We start from the raw sequence: 18,683 nt of genomic DNA on the forward strand, positions 1-18,683 counted from the left end.
TTTTGCAAGGGTCAGTGTTGAAAAATTACCCATGCACAGGTTTTGTAAATAAAAAACTATAATAATAAAAAAATATACAAAATGCTGCCTGACCCTAAAATGTTGTTTGCTTATCTTGTTTGTTGTTTTTTTGTCCTTCATTTTCAAAGAGGACCATGATATCAGAGATGTGATGCCATGACATGCAAATCAATTGGATTTAAGTGAGGGAGGGCTGTGCAAGGTCACCTCCCTGACCTTCCTGAATGACCTGGGTAAAGTGGCAAGATATAGATTAAAATGACTGGAGATGACCCAGCCAACCTCGGGCTTCTTGGCCAGAGCTCACAATAATAGTGGTGAGCAGGTTCCAGTTCTCTAAATCATTCAAGACTGGGTGGGATTTTTATCAAGAACCCTGAAAGAAAAGCTCTGAAAGCCAATCATTCTTAATAGCAACTACAATAAAGATGACCATTATAAAACTTGCCCAGGTTTGAGGCATTTCGTAAGTCAGTATCTTTTTATAGCTTTACTTCACAAGTCATATATCATTGAGTTCATATATCATTGAGTCTTTAAAAAAAATATTATTAAATTAACTAGAGGATATATTAGTTTAAATTTAAAAATTCATTCAAATAACACAGAAAAATGGCAAGAAATCTTTAGAGAGTGGTAGTGTATAGAGCCTCATTTCTGAAACTGTGGTTTGACTGTATATGGAGTCTTGAATGTGGGTTTTTACAAAATTTATGATTTATTATCAGTAAAGGTTTGATTTGTATACCTATCTTATATACCTATACTTTTCTTGTTTGAAAAGGATTAGGTGTGGAAAAAATTTAAGAAGCCCTGGTAATAGAGAACACTCATGAATTGATACATACACAGAGAACATAAAGTAAAGATCAAAGGTAGGTGACCTAGTGGATAGAGCTGATCCTGAAATCAAGAAAACCTGAGATCAAACATTTGCTAGCTGTATGACCCTGAACAAGTCACTTTAACCTGTTTGCCTCAGTTTCCCCATCTGTAACATGAGCTGGAGAAGAAAATGGCAAAACCATTCCAGTATCTTTGCCAAGAAAACTCCAAGTGGGTCCACAAAGATTGGGACATAATTGAAAAAGAACAACCAACATAGAATCAGGAGCAACTTATGGCTCTGTAGATTCAGATCTACTATGTTCTCTGTTAAAGTCATCATGTAGCTGTTTGCTACAAGTCTCTATTCTGCCTGCAGGGATATATCATCTGTTGAGTTGACACTGCTGAGATCAGTATCTCAGCTCTAAGAAGCTTATATCCTCAGGGTATTTTGGCTCTTTTTAGATGCAAGATTGAATTTTGTCTTTTGAATTGCCTCCTCTTCACTGCCCTTCTGCCCTTTAAATTAAGACTTATTTGAATTATTAGTTACAGAATTTATTTTAATTACTATCATATCCTCAGTTTTAGCAAATTATTCTCAGGGGTTCCATTTTTCACAGAGAAGATGGGTGAAGATATGGTAAAGAAATCGCTTCAAACCACCCTCCCTTCCTTCCTCCCTTCACTATCTTGCCTCACAGCTTCAATGCAAATTTCTGGGACTTAATTGGGTAAAGAGAACTAAAAAGGGGCTCATGATCTTAGCTCTCTTTTCCCCAGAAACAAAATTGTTCTGTTTTTACATGGTTTTAGATGGTTCCAGAAGGTAGCAACTTTGGATTTAGAGCCGAGTGTTTAGATGTGATAGCTTACTGTTAACAAGCATCTTTTCATTCCTTTACACGAGAAAGAAGCCATATCTCATATTATTTCTTTCCTTTTACTTTTTTTTTTTTTTTTTTTTTTTTTTTTTGGTAAACATCTTATATTAGCAGCTGGCTCTATTAGGCTTTATAAACCACAAAAGAAATTTTTACAATAGAAGTTGACATTCACATGACAGGCAAGTTTCAAATAAAATGGGAGTGGTTTAAAAAAAATGACAGGTCTAAAATAGACTTCCTGACCATCTTCTTTCACATCCTCTATACAAATTAAAGGCTTATATTGAAACACTCGTGGTTTATGTCTCAGAACATAAGAAGTGCTGTGCTCCATTCAACCCAATGGTTTGTGCATTCAAGGGACTTTTTATGGGAGAGGAGTTAATAATTCTCAAGAATTAATACTGTATATTGAACTTCAATAACTTCCATGTAGTCATATAGATTTAAAGCTGGAAAAGCTTTTTGAGATCATTAAATCCAATTCCTTTGTTTTTTCCATAGGAGAAAACTGAGGCATAGGAAAGTTAAATGTTTTTTTGTTTTTTGTTTTTTGTTTTTTTCAAGGTCATGGGGTCATAAAGAGCTGGGAGAGATCTCCTAGGCCTTTGGGTCCAACTCTTTCATTTTACATATGATATAACTGGAACTCAGATAGGTTAAGTGCTTTGCCCATGGTTGTTCAAATAGCATCACAAGTGGAAGTGGAACCCAAATCTTTTGACTTCTATTATCTCATATTTCTTCTATTAGGCTTCAACATAAATAGAATGTTTTCTTTGATGTTTCATTCTGAGATGAAGATACATCAGGGTTCTCAGATTAGATCAGGGAAGCCAAGAGCTAATGGGTGCCATTTAATTTCAAAGGCTATAGATACAAGCTTGGGACTGGTCCTCATGCCTGTTGTCTGAGAGCCAGGCCACTCAGGTGAGAAGGGGCTCTTTGACTAGTTAGCTACCAACCATTGAATGTTTTTGATTATAGTACCTAGGGAACACCATTTATTAAATTATAAAAGGAATGTAATCTGGGTCAGTTGAATGAGGATATACACACTGATGTCTGGGGTACTGAAGAAAGCATGATTTGAATATGTCACTGTTTTGGAGAAGAAAACACCCTGATCTACTAATCAGATGATTCATATAGAAGATCCCCCTCGAAGCCAACAACAGGGAAAGAACTATAGGATAATCAATTTAGATCTGCAAAGAATCACAGATTGAACTCTCCCTCTTCCTCTGTGATCCCACTTTAAAGATAAGGAAACTGAGATAATAAATGTTTGAGATGTCATTTGAATCCAAGTCTTCTTGACTATCCACCAGTGGAATCTATCCACTAAACCAATCCTTTCTCCCAAGAGGGGAAGTCAGGATTATTCTTTGCTCTAGTTGGACTGAGTCAGGAATATTGTGTTTATTTCCAGATATATGAAGATCAATGGAAGTAACTTGGATTGTTAAATCCAAAAAAGAGAAGAATCAGTGAAGACATGGCAGTTGTTTTCAGGAATTTAGAAGGACTGGCCTGGGGACAAGAAGTGAGACTAATTTTGTTGCTCCAAAGGACAGAGTTAGAAGCAATGGAATCACAAAAAGGCAAATTTAGACTTGATGTGAAGGAAAATGTAAAAAAGAATGGATTTATCTGAAATTGCAATGAGTTGTTTTAGGAAGCTAGGGCTTCTGCTACTGCAGAAGGTCTTCAGACAAAGGCTGGCTGACCATTTCAGAGGCTTGTTGTAAAGGGTACTCCTCCTCAGGTACAAATTGGGGCTTCTCTTACTTAGCTTAAGGTTCTAAGAACTCCTTTACTCTCAAGTTTCTTACTGTAAAATGGTAGGAGAGGCTTAAATTAGCTTATCTTATAATTATGATTTGAAGAATTGATTGAAACACTTGAAAAAGCTCGTTTCATTGTTTTGTTTTTGTTTTTGTTATCTGCCAAATTGGTTCTATTGTATTGATTAGAGAATGTTTCCCACCTTTTATGACAAATTGAGGAAAAATTGTAGGAAGGGGTTTTAAGCTTACAGCTCCAGAAAGCTTGCCTTGGGTTGACTTTTTTATGGTTAAAAGTATAAAGTCATTTGAAGGAAATTCCTTATTGGTCTATTATGTTATTGATTATAAAAATAAAGAGAAAATATAAATAAATATACATTTATATATAAAAAGAATATGCAAATTAGGTTTCTGTAAGAGGGTTCAATCAGTCATTTATTAGTAAATATTTATTAAACATCCACTTTATTGCAGGCACTATGTTAAGTGTTAGGGGAATAAAAAGAGGCAAAAGTCAGTCCCTGCTCTCAAAGGGGTTATAATCTAACAAGGGGAGGCAACATGCAAACAAATATATACAAAAGAAATTACATACAGAATAAGTAGGACGTAATTAATAGAGAGAAGGTACTGGAATTAAGAGGGCTTGGGGAAGGCTTCCAGTAAAAGGTGGGATTTCAGTTGGGACTCAAAGGAATCCAGGAAGGTCAATAGCTGAAGTAGAGGAGATGGGGTGTTCCATGCATGGGGATATAGCCAAAGAAAATGTCTAGATCTGGGAGAGAGAATGTCTTGTTTACAGAACAGCCAAGAAGCGATTGTCACTGAGTCAAATTGGTATGGTGTATGTTGTGTGTAAAAAGACAGGAAAGTTAAGAGTTATATATGAGCTACAAGCTAATTATAATTAGGAACAGCAATCTAAACCTGGAGCAGATCTTAGATCATCTATTTCAAGCCTCTCATTTTTTATAGATAAGGAGACTGAGGCCCAGGGAGTACTATAACTTGCCCTGGCTCAAACAAATATTAAGAGTCCAAGATGAGACTGAAAAGGATCTGTTGGACAGATAAGAAAACTAGGATGGAGTGGTATTATGAAAACTTAGAGAAGAGAGAGTATAAAGTAATTGTTGTTTTTCAGTCATTTAAGCTGTGTCTTTCTGACCCCATTTGGAGTTTTTTGGGCAAAGATATTGGAGTGGTTTGCTATTTCCTTCTCCAGTTCATTTTACAGATAAGGAAACTGAGGCAAATAGGGTTAAGTGGCTTGCCCAAAGTCAAACAACTAGGAAGTGTGGCTGGATTTCAACTCTGGTCTTCCTGACTCCAGAGCCAGCATTCAATCTGCTGTGTCATTTAGCTGCCCTTTGTATAAGATGAATAATGTCAAGGAGGTTTAGGAGGATCAAGATGAAAAAGCTAATTAGATTAATTAATTATAAGGTCATTGGTAGTTTTGAAAATTGTAATTTCAACTGAACATTGAGGTCAGAAGCCAAACTGTGGAGTATTTAAAATTGATTGAGAACTGAAGGCATTGATTGTAGACAGCTCTCTCAAACAGTTTGGCCACAAATGGGAGGAGAGGTAAAAAATAACTATAAGGGATGGTGAAATCAAGTGAGGTCTTTATAAGAATTGGGGAAGACATGGCTATGATTGTAAGTAGCAGAGAATAAACTAGTAACACAAAATACCACAGAAGAGAAAGGATAACGGAGCTCTATATTGCTAACGGCACAAATTACCTTGACTACATGTAATGTAGTCATACTTGTCTCTCTTGTCTCTCTACTAGTGTTTTTTATGTATTTTGCTACTTTTCCCACTGATACTGTGGGGAAAACGAGCCCCAGGTTTGTGTGTGTATGGGGGAAATGTTTTGTAGATAACGTTCTTATGCCTAATAGTTCTACCTCAATTACAGCAATGATCCCATCTTCTGAGTATATTGGTAAATATTTAACAAATGGCTTTCCAAACATCACCATACCAGTTTGGAAGGGGGAAAGCTTTGGAAGGAATACAGTGAATTATATTTTATACATATTGAGTTTTATACATATTTGAAGTGTCTATGGGATATCTAGATTACCTTTCTCTCTCTCACTCTCTCCCTCACTTTCCTTCTTCCTTTTTCTCTCCTCTCTTCTTTTCTCCCTCTCCCTCTCTGTCTCTTTCCTTTCCTTCATCTTTCCCTCTCCATACAGAATCTGTCATTAATGCTTTCTTTATAATTTTCTTAAGTTTAGATGATCAACAAGACAATAAACCAATTCTAGATTTGTCTTGTTTGCTGATTTCTGAGGTATAAATGCTCACACTGAAAATTAACAATCAGCTCTTTGAGATGGTTCAAGTTCCAGCATACATATTATTAAATGGCTTCATTCTGAACCTATTGTGGCTAAAGGCTGACTATTAAAGGGAGGCATACTGGCGGGGATTTCTAAGATATAGTTTTACTCATTGGTGTCAAATTCACATAGAAATTATTTCTTTAGAACTACAAAGCAATATCATCTATATTATATTATATTTTTATTTATTTTGTCAAACGTTTCCCAATTTCATTTTAATTAGCCATACTTGACCTAGTTTTAGTGGTTTCAGACTTACAGATTATCTTGAACACAAGGTAGTTGTCTCTGGAGGATCCAGTCTACAGTTGGGGAAGGAAGGACAAGTGAGAGTTGCTAGGGATACTGAAAAGCAGAAGTATTGGAAGTCCAAAGTTGAAAGTCAGACTCTTGTTATTGTTTTGCTTTTTTGCTCCTGGAGAAATGGTGTTAAGGGATTTCTACTCCTATTCCTTACTGTTATGACATCTGGAAGTTCAAGGGAGAGAAAGGGAGTGAGTTGGGGGCAGGCAAAATGAGTGTAATCCTTTCATAAGCACAAGCTTTTGCTTTAAAAAATTAATTTTTTTAAAAAAAAGATTTACATCTTTATGTTAATCTTTAAAATCAAAAATATTTTACATAAAATTCAAATATGCTATTTTTAAAGTACCATCAAAATTTTCCCCAGTATATCTTATCTTCCTTGATAGAGCAGATATCCATACAACAAGTGAGGACTGTTAATATTAACAATAGGACCTATATTAGTAAATTGATGCAATTATCTGGTTTTTCAGAATCAGTTCAATTCAACAAACATTTATCAAGGTATTATGTTAGGTGATAATATAAAGGTAAAAATAAAAAATATTGACATCCTCCCAACTACCACCAAAGGACTATAACCTTCTACTTGAGGAGGAGGGCAGAGAACATAACATGAATGAATGGATTAAGAAGCATTTATTAAGAACTTACTCTGTGCAGAACACTATGCTAAGTAGTACTGGCTATAAAAATAGTAAGACCTTCCTCTTTTTCTATGAATTATACAGAGGAGGATTCAGTTGCAAGTCAGATAGAAAGATCTAGTGGTCCTTAGGGCATAGCAGCGATACAGATGGTGATACATCTTCTTTAATATCATTGCCACTAAATAAACAATTATCATTTCTGATGCAAGTCATTTGACAGTGCCAAAGGATTTGGAGAGTGAAAACTTCTTAGGTCTTCTTTCTTTTTCTAGCTGTAGCTGCAGCACCTGTAGAGGTTGCTGCCCAATCAATTTTCCACAAAGCAAGGATAGGTGTGAGATGAAAGTGGTCTGGCAGCAGTATTATTTCTGGGGTTCTGTTGCTGGGCTCAGTGGAAATCTGGGCTGTTCTCACCTGATTTGAGGGAAGATGATAGCAAATCAAAATGGTGGGGATAGTTTCATTTATCTGGCTCCCATCTCTCCCATAGGATGCTATGATGTTCCAATTAGGATTCAGCTATGGTAATGGAAAGGTACAGGGATTCTTAGGGTGCATCTATAAGGTAGTATGTGCATTGATAAAATTATATTGATTTTTGATTTTGAACCATTTGATAGTGTCAGGGACTTGAGTGAGAAAAAAAATGTCTTTTCTGTGTTTTGGGGCTGCTCAAGAGAAAGGATTTCAGTATCTGCTCTTGGGGCAGGGATGGAGAGGATGCATTGCTATTCCTGAGATTCTTGGATTCAGTATCCCGACTATTACATACAAAGTAATTTCAAGAGAAGATTGTTAATGCTTGGCAAATCAGGGAAAAACTCATATAGGAGATAGGCACTTGAGCTATGCATGGGAGGAGCTTAGAAATTCTGTGAGGTAGAGATGAGGATGTTTTGCATTTCAGGGATTGCAATCTTCATACCCCATCAATGAAAACATGGATCTGTTGAAATATTAAGCCAATAGAGCTAAACTGCTTGCTCACATCTACATTGTATAAATGGCACCAGATGTGATTCTAACATGTTTGGATCAATTGGTAATTGAAATTGAAAGTAATAAATTAGTGAATTAAATGTATGATGCTCACATGCATATAAATTTCTTGTTATATGGCTCATTGCTGAAGAAATTCCAACATCCCTGGCCTAGTGGAAAGCTTGCTAAACTGAAAACTGAGCATCAGTGGGTTCAAAGTTTAGTCTCTGCTATTTGCTATCTGTGGCCTGCTACTTTGGATAAATCACATCATCTCAATGGTCCTCAGTCCATCTATCTGCAAAATGAGGATGATCATACATTCTCTTAGTGCCTACCTCATAAAGCTGGTTGCTTTAAAGATTTCTTAGATGAATGAAATATTATGTAAACTCTAAATTGGAGCTATTGTTATTATTTATTGTATCCCAACGCGAGAAAGTAGTGAAAAAGGTAGAGCACTTTATCCTGGAGTCAGGGATAAGTGGATTTCTGTCTTGCCTCTGACACAAATTGGCCACCTCTCTACCTTCTTGCGATCCTCTCAGACAAGTTTTAGAAGAGCTGCTGATTTGAATCAGTAGAGAGAATTTCCACACCAGATCTCCTTAATTCATGAAATCAGAGATCTGAACCATTCTCTCTTTTCCCTCCCTTTTCAACGCACGCACGCACACACACACACACCAACTACTAAAGAGAGAAGACAGGATTTGTTTGTGTTGGAAGTAAAAGTATAGTTCATCTAAGTCCAGTAAATGCTCAGCCCTTTCCTCCTTATCCTTTGTGGATAATTTACAAAATAATGTAGCACAACATTTTCTTGAACAGGAATTTTCTCAGCAACCACTAAAACAAGTGGCCATCTAGCTTTCCTTTGGAAAAAGTCTCCCAAGATAGCCCATTGCATGTTAGGTATCTCTAATGGTAAATGAATTTCTTTAGCCCTAATATTCTCTGTTCTATAACCCCTATAGTGTCCAACATACTCTGTTCTAAGGTCTCCCTTACCTTAACATTCTATGTTCTAATGTTCTTCCCAGCTCTTATCTTATTATCTTGTTTGATTATGGTTACTAAAAGGTTGTCTTCGCTATTAGAGTTTGAGATCCTTTAGAAAAGGATTTTTGCTTTTTAAATAATAATAATTATTATTACCAGCACTTAGCATAGTGCCTTGCATATAGATGGTGCATAATAAATACTTGTGACATGAGTTTCCTTGAAATTTGCTGTTCTAAGACCCTCTCTAAGTCTAATATTTTCTGAGATCCATTTCAGCTCTGACATTTTCTCTTCTACTGTTCTTCCTTGTTTTTAAAATCTCTGTTCTAAAGTCTCTTCCAAATTCTAGGGATTCTGTTTTCTTTCCTTCACTTGTACCCTCCCCTGACCCCTTCCATTTTCCTCAACTAATGGCAAATGCCCTAGTTTTGAAGTCATTGGGACCTGGATTCCATTTCCAGCCTTGCCACTTTCCAAACTGGAAATGACCTGAATTCTAACAAAATGATAACTACTAACATTTATATTATAAATATAACTATTTCTATAATATAATATGATATAAATATAAATATAACATTATATAGCACTTGTATGTATGTGTATCTATATCTATATCTCACATATATAATACTATGTACTAGACACTGTCTTAAGTGCTTTACATTTATCTCACTTGGTCCTCACAATTACTTGGGAAGTAGTTGGTATGGTCACCCCCAATATACGGATAAGAAACTGAGACTAATAGACTGAGTGACCTCTCCAGGGTCCTATATCTGACTTAAGTGGATGAGACTGGATTTGAACTGAGGTCTTTATGCCAGCCTCAGACACATCCTCTTCAACTTAAAATAATAATCTCTACCTCAGGGTTTTCCTGGGATCGAATGGATTAATATTTGTAAAGCACTCTGCAAACCTTAAAGTGATTTGTAAGTACTAACTCTTGTTATTTCTAGTCTCATTATGAAGAGTGCTGGATTTGCAATCAGGTAGACTAGATGATGATGATTTGATTCATTGTGTTATTGAGTTGCCTGTTGGTGGCAGGCTCTGCTTTTGGAGATTTTCTTGACAAAGATATTAGAGGGGTTTGCTATTTCCTTCTCCAGCTCATTTTACAGATGAGGAAACGGAGGCAGACAGGCTGAAGAGACTTGCCCAGGCTCAGGCAGCTAGGAAGTGTCTGCGGCTGGATTTGAACTTCGGAAGAGGAGTCTTCCTGACTTCAGGTGAGGCACTTTATCCACCGCATCTCCTAACTGTCCTTGATTCATTCAATTTCTCCAATTAGAATGGAAGCTCCTTGAGGGAAGTGGCTGTTTTCTTTCTGATCCTTTCTTTCCGGCACAAAGCTCTGCTGGGCTTAAAACTTGCAGAATGACTGCAAAAGCAAAGACAGTTAGGGATCTCCGGGGCCACTCACCGCGGGAGGCAGAGGAAGCCTAGGGAAGCATCTGGATTTCTCTTCTAGGCTCAACTTGTCGGAGCATCCCAAAGCTTACCCTCCCACGCTTCGGGTTTGTGTTCATCCCCACGTGCCTCCCAGGGAGGAGGAGGGAGGGTGAGGGGAGGAACCGGAACTGTAGCCCTTGGTTTTGAGCGAAAGCGAGTTTGCCCAATCGGGATTCTCGGAGGGCGGGCCTGGGGCTTGAGGAGTCAGTCAGCTGAGGAGAGGGCGGCGGGCAGGCGGAGGCGGCGGCAGAGGCGAGCCGGGTCTGAGGAGCGAGCGGGGGCGGTGGCTTCGGTGCGGGCCGGGCCCCGCGAATGGAAGGCCGCGGCGGCGGCGGCGGCGGCGGCGGCGAGGATGGGGCGGGCGAGCGCAGCCCGCTGCTGGGTGGGAGCGGGGGCGGCCGGCTGTGGCGGCCCGGGGCGGCGGGCGCGGGTGCGGGCTCGGCGGCGTTCGCGGGGCGGCGCGCGGCCTGCGGGGCTGTGCTCGTAGCCGAGCTCTTGGAGCGCGCAGCCTTCTACGGCGTCACCTCCAATTTGGTGCTGTTCCTGAATGGCAGCCCGTACAACTGGGAGGGCGCTCAGGCCAGCCAGGCGCTGCTGCTCTTCATGGGCATCTCGTACCTGGTGTCGCCCTTCGGAGGCTGGCTAGCCGATGCCCTGCTCGGCAAGTGCCGCGCCATCCTGCTCAGCCTCGCCCTTTACCTGCTCGGCATGCTCACCTTCCCGCTCGTGGCCGCGCCCGCCACCCGCGCCGGCCTCTGCGGGGACCTCCCGCTCCTCCCGGTGGACAACAGGTCGGGACCCTTCCCCAATGGCAGCGATCCCGGCGGCGGCCAGAAGGGCGGCCGCTACTGCGCCCAGGCCCTCTACGCCGGGCTGGTCATTGTCGGGCTCGGTGTGGGCACCGTGAAGGCCAACATCACCCCCTTTGGAGCCGATCAGGTAGGACCCGACACTGGGCCGCTATTTCTGATCACCGCCCTCTCCTTCGGTGATCTTGCAGCTGCTTACAGGGTTCCAGAGAAGGCTAGAGCCACAAGGGGCCTCAATGGTCAACTGCTCATAGCGTCATTGCTTTAAAGATCCCTAGAAGTCGTGTAAGTCAGTCCATCCTTTCCAGTTTTGGAGGAGCAGACGGGCTCAGTGGAGAGGTCCAAAGCATCCTAGGCTAGGAGCTGGAAGGGACCTTAGTGGTGAACTGATCATAGATCGTTATTTTAGAAGTTAAAAGTCATCAAAAGTCATCCAGCCGGTCCATCTTTTCCATTTCTTGAGGTACAACTGGGTGAAGTCCATGGCATCCAAAACTAGAAGCTAGAAAGTTCTTTAGTTTATCTTTTATGTGGTCATCTAGATGAGCAAACAGGCTTCTAGAAGTTCATAGAGTCATGGATTGGAAACTGAAAGGACTTCAGTGGTCAACTAGTCATACCATTATTATTTTAGAACTTAAAGGTCCCCAGAAGTCATATAGTCAGGTCATCCTTCCCACTTCTAGAGGAGCAAATGGACTCATAGAAGGGACCATGCCATCATAAACTGGGAGCTAGAAGAAACTTCAGTGGTTAACTGGTCATACCATCATTATTTTAGAAGTCATGTAGTCAGTTCATCCTTTCCACTTCTAGAGGAGCAAATGGGCTCATAGAGGGGTCCATGCCATTATAAACTGGGAGCTAGAAGAGACTTCAGTGGTTAACTGTTCATACCACCATTATTTTAGAATCTAAAGGTTCCCAGAAGTCAGTTCATCCTTTCTACTTCTAGAGGAGCAAATGGATTCAGAGGGGTATGTGCATTCATAGACTGGAAGCTAGCAGGGACTTCAGTGATCAACTCGTCATACCATCATTATTTTAGAGCTAGAAGGAACCTCTGAAGTCATCTACTCAGTCCATCTCTCTAGAGGTGCAAACCACCCCATAGAGGTATCATAACCTGGGAGCTCATTTTAGAACTTTAGAGCTCAGTTGAGTCTTAGATTTGGAACCTCAGCTCATCTAGTTAATGACATCATAAATTTGGGTCTTTAGTGGTCATCTAGGGACCCAGTTAAGTATTGTAGATTTGGAGCAGTGATTATCTAGATGAGCAGATGGGTCCATAGAAATTCATAAGATCAACAATTTAGAACTGAAAAGGACCTCTGAGCTCACTAATTATAGCATATATTTAGAGCTTGCCTAAAGGGATTTCATTGGTCATTTAATCAACCTTTCCATTTCTAGAAGAGGAAACAGGTCTATAGATAAGTTCCTTGGCTTGGAACTGGAAGGGACCTTATCTTATCTAGTCCAGAGCTTTCAAAGGTATGGCCCACAGTACTCCCAAGAGCAGCCAGAAACATGTTAAAATGTAATTGGGAAATATTTAGCAAAATAAATAAAAATACATATTAATATGTGGTTTTCTAAATCAGTCTGCAAGGATCCTCATGTACAGTTTAGTGTCTCCTCTTTCTTTTTTGAGTTTGATGCCACTGATCTAGTCCATTTTTTTCTGTTTCTAAAGGAAAGAGGAAAGCGGTCCCTAGAAGTCCATAGGATCCTAGAGTTGTAACTGGAAGGGACCCCTAACTTCAGATAATCTAGCACCCAGCATACAGCTTCTTAGAATTTGAATAGCTGATTACATATGCTATATCTTGATTTTTATAGCAGCCATCAGAGATAAGTGCTATGATTATTATTATCCCCATTTTACAGATTATGAAACTAAGGCTTAGAGAAGTACAGCAGTAGTAAGTGGCACAGTTAACTAGTTTCAGAATTGGAATCAGGAAGCCTTGAGTTCAAATGTTGTTAGACACTAGCTGTTTTGACTTTTGGTGAGTCACTCAACCTCTGTGAACCTGTTTCTTCATCTGAAAACAAGGCTAATAGCATCTACTCTCAGGGTTATAAGATTATTGTAAGAAGTTCTGTGAATCTTAAAATTCTAGCTGTTATTAATTAAGTGGCTTACTCTGGAAATGTCAGTTGGTAAACAAGTGTTAAGCACTTATGACTGCCTGCGGCTACTAAGTATCAGCTTGCTAAGACAAGAGAAAGGCAGAAATACTGCTTCCTCTTCCCTGGAGGATCTCACACTGACTCTGGAGCCAATGCTCTAGTTGCTAGTTGTCCTAGTTGCTAGGACAAAAATCTTGTTTTCATTATTAACATCATTTTGTAGAAAAGGAAGTAACTTGCTGGAGTTTTCCAGAGATAGTCTATGTTGAACTATGTTTTGATCTCAGATTCCCAAGTCATTTCCCAATCCTGCTTTCTTTCCTCATAATCCACTGATATGAGTTCTTTGTGGTCATTGTGGGTGTTCTGCCATCCTATCTGGCTAGCTTTATGATAATTCTAATATAATAATCTTAGTTTACACTGTGTAGTATATTATGGTTTACAAAGCCTTATTAGTTTCCCTCTTTTACAAAAAAACAAAAACTAAGTCTCAGATTTGTAACTCACATTATGTAACCCTTTGCTTCAAGGCCTACAGAGTACTTTTTGTCATATCATCATGGGTAGTATAACATTCTGATAGGACAGAATCATCTCAGGATTTGGCTTGAGGAACTGGGTTTAAATTCTGTTAAATTGGGGAAGCTAGGTGGTGCAGTGGATAGAGCATCAGCCTTGAAGTCAGGAGGACCCGAGTTCATATGTGTCCTCAGACACTTAACACTTCCCTGGGCAAGTCATTTAATCCCAATTACCTCAGCAAAAAAAAAGAAAAAAAAAATTTTGTTAAATTGGTAAATTTCAACATTGGAAGAAACCTTGGGGCATACAGGACATTCCATAATTTTAAAAGGATTTCTGCTACAATATGCACACACTACTGTCTCCCTTCTGCCCCTACAATAGTCATCCTGCCTTAACTTGAATATCTTCAAGGAGAGAGCCCATTGTTTTCTGAAGCAGCCTATATTCCTCTTTCAGGTAGTTTTAAGTATTAAGAAAAAATTTCTTGACATCAAGCCTATTGACATCAAGTTTACCATTTTGTAAACAATCTTACCCACTGTTTTCCCATTTAAGTAGTTGATTAATACAACACGTTTGATATTGATGAATTGTTAAGAATTTTACAGTAGACTGATACATATATAGAAATTGTTTTTCATTAGTAACAGTGATGCAGCATGTTGCAAGAAAAAATTCATTTGGTCGAAAAACTTTCAAAGTACTACTTGTAATAGGGCAGTAGGGTGTACCAACCTTCCTACTGTTAACACAGTTACTTCTTTCTGTATTGATCTTTTATAATTAAGTTCTCATGGTAGTAAATAAATTGCTATTTTGAATAGTGTACCAATGTAAGTACTATATTGGGTAGAATATAGGTTACAGTCCTCTGTTCCCTCCTCCAAATCTGACTTGTGTAAAACCTAAACATAACTCTTACTTGATTATATGCCTATATATATATATATTTCCCCCCCCCCCCCACATCAGTCATCTCATTTTGGGGGTCTAGCCTATGTTTTTTCCAGTATGATTTTGGTTGAAGACAAACAACCTAAAGAAATGAACTTTGCTAGAATAGGTGAGTCCTCATTATTGCTTACATACTTTTATACAGAAACTAAGTAAAAGACCTTAGAAACATTTAAACTAGTGTAAAGATACAACATTATGTGAAATTAAAAAAAAATTAAATATTTATTTCACTAGATCTGATATTTTAATTTTCATATATTTAGCAAACATTTATTGAGCACTACTAAGCACTAATTTCTGGAATGAGTATTGATTGGTTCAGAGATAAGTAATGATAATTAAATATCATATAAACATACAAACATATGTTTATTTATTTCCAGCTTTTGCAAATCACTTTATCCACAGCCTTTTCCCTCAATCTTTGGTAGGTTGGAGTGGAGGTGGAATAATCTCGTGTGTTGCCAAATCCTTTTGTTTTTGCTTTTGTAATATCTCTTTGTGGATATACTTTCTTCATTCCTCTGACGCTGAAGCTATCCTAGTGCAGCTCTCACTACCTCAGATTATTTTAATACTCTGTGAAATGGTCTCCTTGTTTCAGACCTCTCCCTACTCCACTCAGTTTTCTACTTAACAAATTAATCATCCCAAAGCTCGGGTCTAAGTACGTCATCTCTTCCACTCATTCATTAAATACTAGAAGCTCCCTCTCACCTCTGAAGATAAAATATAAAATCCTCTATTTGTCATTCAAAGCGTCCCTTTCTCCCCTATCCACTGTGCAATCCAAAGACACTGACCTCCTTGCAGTTCCTTACACAAGACATTCTATCTTCCTATTCTGGGCATTCCCTGAACTTGTAATAATCTGCCTCTTCATCTCTAATTCCTAACTTCTCTGGAAATTCAAGTCCTAGCCAAAATTCCATCCATAAGAAACCTTTTCTGATCCCCCTTAATACAAAAATCTTCTCTCTATTGATTATCTCCTATTTATCCGATATAAATATTGTTGATATGTAGTTTTTCATGTTGCTTCCTCCATTAGCTTTTGTATTCCTTGAGAACAGGAACTGTTGCCTTTCTTTGTAGTTCTAGCATTTAGCACAGTGCCTGCCACACAGTAGTCACTTTATAAATGCTTACTGTGGACTGAATAAGACACATAATTAATTCATACAGCAGAATGTAAAGGGGAAATTGAGATAAAATACGCTGAGAAATTTATAGGCATAGAAGTCATATATAGTTGAGGGAATCAAGAAAGGTTTCATGAAGAAGATAGTACCAGAATTGAGTTTTGAAGGAAAGTAAGAAACTCCACCATGAGAAGGTGGTAGTGTTGAGGGAAGAAACAACTTTGACTTGGGAGATAACTACAGTCAGAGACAAAGAGGTGAGAAAGAATGCAGTGGATTCAGAGACAGGGGAAGGATTTAAATCTGGTTAGATTGTAAACACACAGAATGGCAAAAGCAAGTTGTAAGGAGCTTACAGAGGACTCTAGTGAGGTTTAAGCAGCTAGTATAGACCCTTGTATGTCTGGACCATGAATTTCCATTTCATTTTGAAAGTGATAGGGAGCCAGAGAAAACTTGGTAATAGAGTAGAGTGTCTGATTAAGGTTATAAATGAAAACACAGTTACTACTGGGCTTATATCCCAAAGAGATCATAAAGAAGGGAAAGGGATCTGTATGTGCACGAATGTTTGTGTCAGCCCTTTTTGTAGTGGCCAGAAATTGGAAACTGAGTAGATGCCCATCAATTGGAGAATGGCTGAATAAATTGTGGTATATGAATAATATGGAATATTATTGTTTGGTAAGAAATGACCAACAGGATGATTTCAGAAAGGCCTGGAGAGACTTACACGAACTGATGCTAAGTGAAACAAGCAGGACCAGGAGATCATTATATACTTCAACAACAATACTATATGATGACCAATTCTGATGGACTTGACCATCCTCAGCAATGAGATGAACCAAATCAGTTCCAATGGAGCAATAATGAACTGAACCAGCTACACCCAGTGAAAGAACTCTGGGAGATGACTAAGAACCATTACATTGAATTCTCAATCCCTATACTTTTGCCCACCTGCATTTTTGATTTCCTTCATAGGCTAATTGTACAATATTTCAGAATCCGATTCTTTTTGTACAGCAAAATAATGGTTTGGTCATGTATACTTATTGTGTATTTATACTTTAATATATTTAACATCTACTGGTCATCCTGCCATCTGGGGGAGGAGGTGGGGGAAAGAGGGGAAAGATTGGAACAAGAGGTTTGGCAATTGTCAATGCTATAAAGTTACCCATACATATAACCTGTAAATAAAAGGCTATTAAAATAAAAAAATTAAAAATTAAAAAAAATGAAAACACAGGTATTTTTAAAGTACTTTGTATGTGTCATGAACTATGCTAAGTGAAATGGATACAAAGACAACATCCCTGGCCTCAGGGATTTTACATTCTGATGGGGGAGACAACGTATTATTAACTAGTTACATATGAGATATATAAGGTAAGGAGGATAAAGAAAGGGTCCAAAATTAGGAAGACCGTCTGTCTGGCTCCAGATACTTACTAGTTATGTGACTCTGGATAAGTCATTTCACCTTTGCCTGCCTCAGTTTCCTCATCTGTAAAGTAGAGATCACAGTATTACCAATAATAATATAATGAAGTTTTTTTTTCAGTTTTTTTTTTCTTAATATTTTATTTTTCCAAACGCATGATAGTTTTCACCATTCATTTTTGTAAGATTTTGCATTCCAGATACTTTCTCTCTCTTTCCCTTACCTCTCACCCCCCAAAGATAGTAAGCAATCTGATATAGGTTAAACACATACAATCTTTTTAAACATTTTTAAGCATTTAAACATATTTCCACATTGTCATATTATATAAGAAAAATCAGACCAAAAGGGGGAAAAACCCCCAAGAAAGAAAAACAATCCACTTTCATTCTCCATAGTTCTCTCTCTGCATGTAGATGGTATTTTCCATCCCAGATCTGTTGGAATTGTCCTCGATCACCACATTGCTGAGAAAAGCCAAGTCTATCATGATTGAATGAGATATTATGTGTAAAGTGCTTTCAAAAACTTTAAAAGTGATACACATATATATCATATATGTATGTGTATATACATTTGTATATATATGTATACATATGTACACATATAGAAAGCTAGATACATTAGCTTTTGATACAGAATAGATGGAAAAACAACAGCATTGTGGAAGATGAATGTATGTGGAGAGTGGAATGTATGAAGTGAGGGATCGATTTAGGAGGGTATTAACAGTAATCTAGGTGAGAAAGTATACTAGGTAACCATGGTTGAAAATAAGAGTCTCTGCCTTAAAGGATCCTAGACTCTAATAAGAAAAAAGGCACAAAGCAGAATGAGGTTATAATAATAATTCCCATTCATGTGCTGCTTTAAGGTTTGCTCTGAGCTTTCCTCGCAGTCATCTAGAAAGTGGGTAGTATAGGACTTAGTGTCTCCATTTTACAGAAATGGAATAGGTTCTGAAAAAATATGTGGGAATAGAAAGGGGGAGAACAGATTCAAGAAAGATTGAAGATAGAACATCAGCTAGACTTAGCAAGTGATTATGGAAAGAGAATTAAAAATCAAATGATTTTAAAGTTTCTGCCATGAGTTATTTGGAGAATGATGTACAATTAAGAGAAATAGAGAAATTAGAAGTGACAAGTTTTTAGGTGAGGATTTCTATTTTAGGCATCTGCTTCAAAAAACTGAAGAAAAGGAAGAGCTACTGGAGATATATATATACTGAGTTTTAAGACTTGATTTTTGTCCCTTAACTAGTCAATTCATCCTTTCCCTGGGTCTTAGCAGTTTCCTTGTCTATAAAATTGATATCATATGTATACTGCCTGCCTAATAGAATCGTTGAGAGATTATTTTTATATAA

At 38.2% G+C, this 18,683-nt stretch overlaps 1 protein-coding gene across 1 annotated transcript in view; it reads left to right on the forward strand.

Moving 5' to 3' along the window:
• Nucleotides 1-10,586: 10,586 nt before the first annotated feature.
• The window catches only part of SLC15A4 (solute carrier family 15 member 4), a 43,951-nt gene continuing 35,854 nt past the window's right edge, over nt 10,587-18,683 (forward strand). The window contains exon 1 of the mRNA XM_051972615.1: nt 10,587-11,228. Within this exon, the coding sequence (XP_051828575.1) occupies nt 10,602-11,228 (627 nt within the window). The 5' untranslated portion in view covers nt 10,587-10,601. The remainder of the gene's footprint in view (nt 11,229-18,683) is intronic.

This window comes from Antechinus flavipes, chromosome 1 (genome assembly GCF_016432865.1).
Source record: "Antechinus flavipes isolate AdamAnt ecotype Samford, QLD, Australia chromosome 1, AdamAnt_v2, whole genome shotgun sequence".
NCBI lineage: Eukaryota > Metazoa > Chordata > Mammalia > Dasyuromorphia > Dasyuridae > Antechinus > Antechinus flavipes.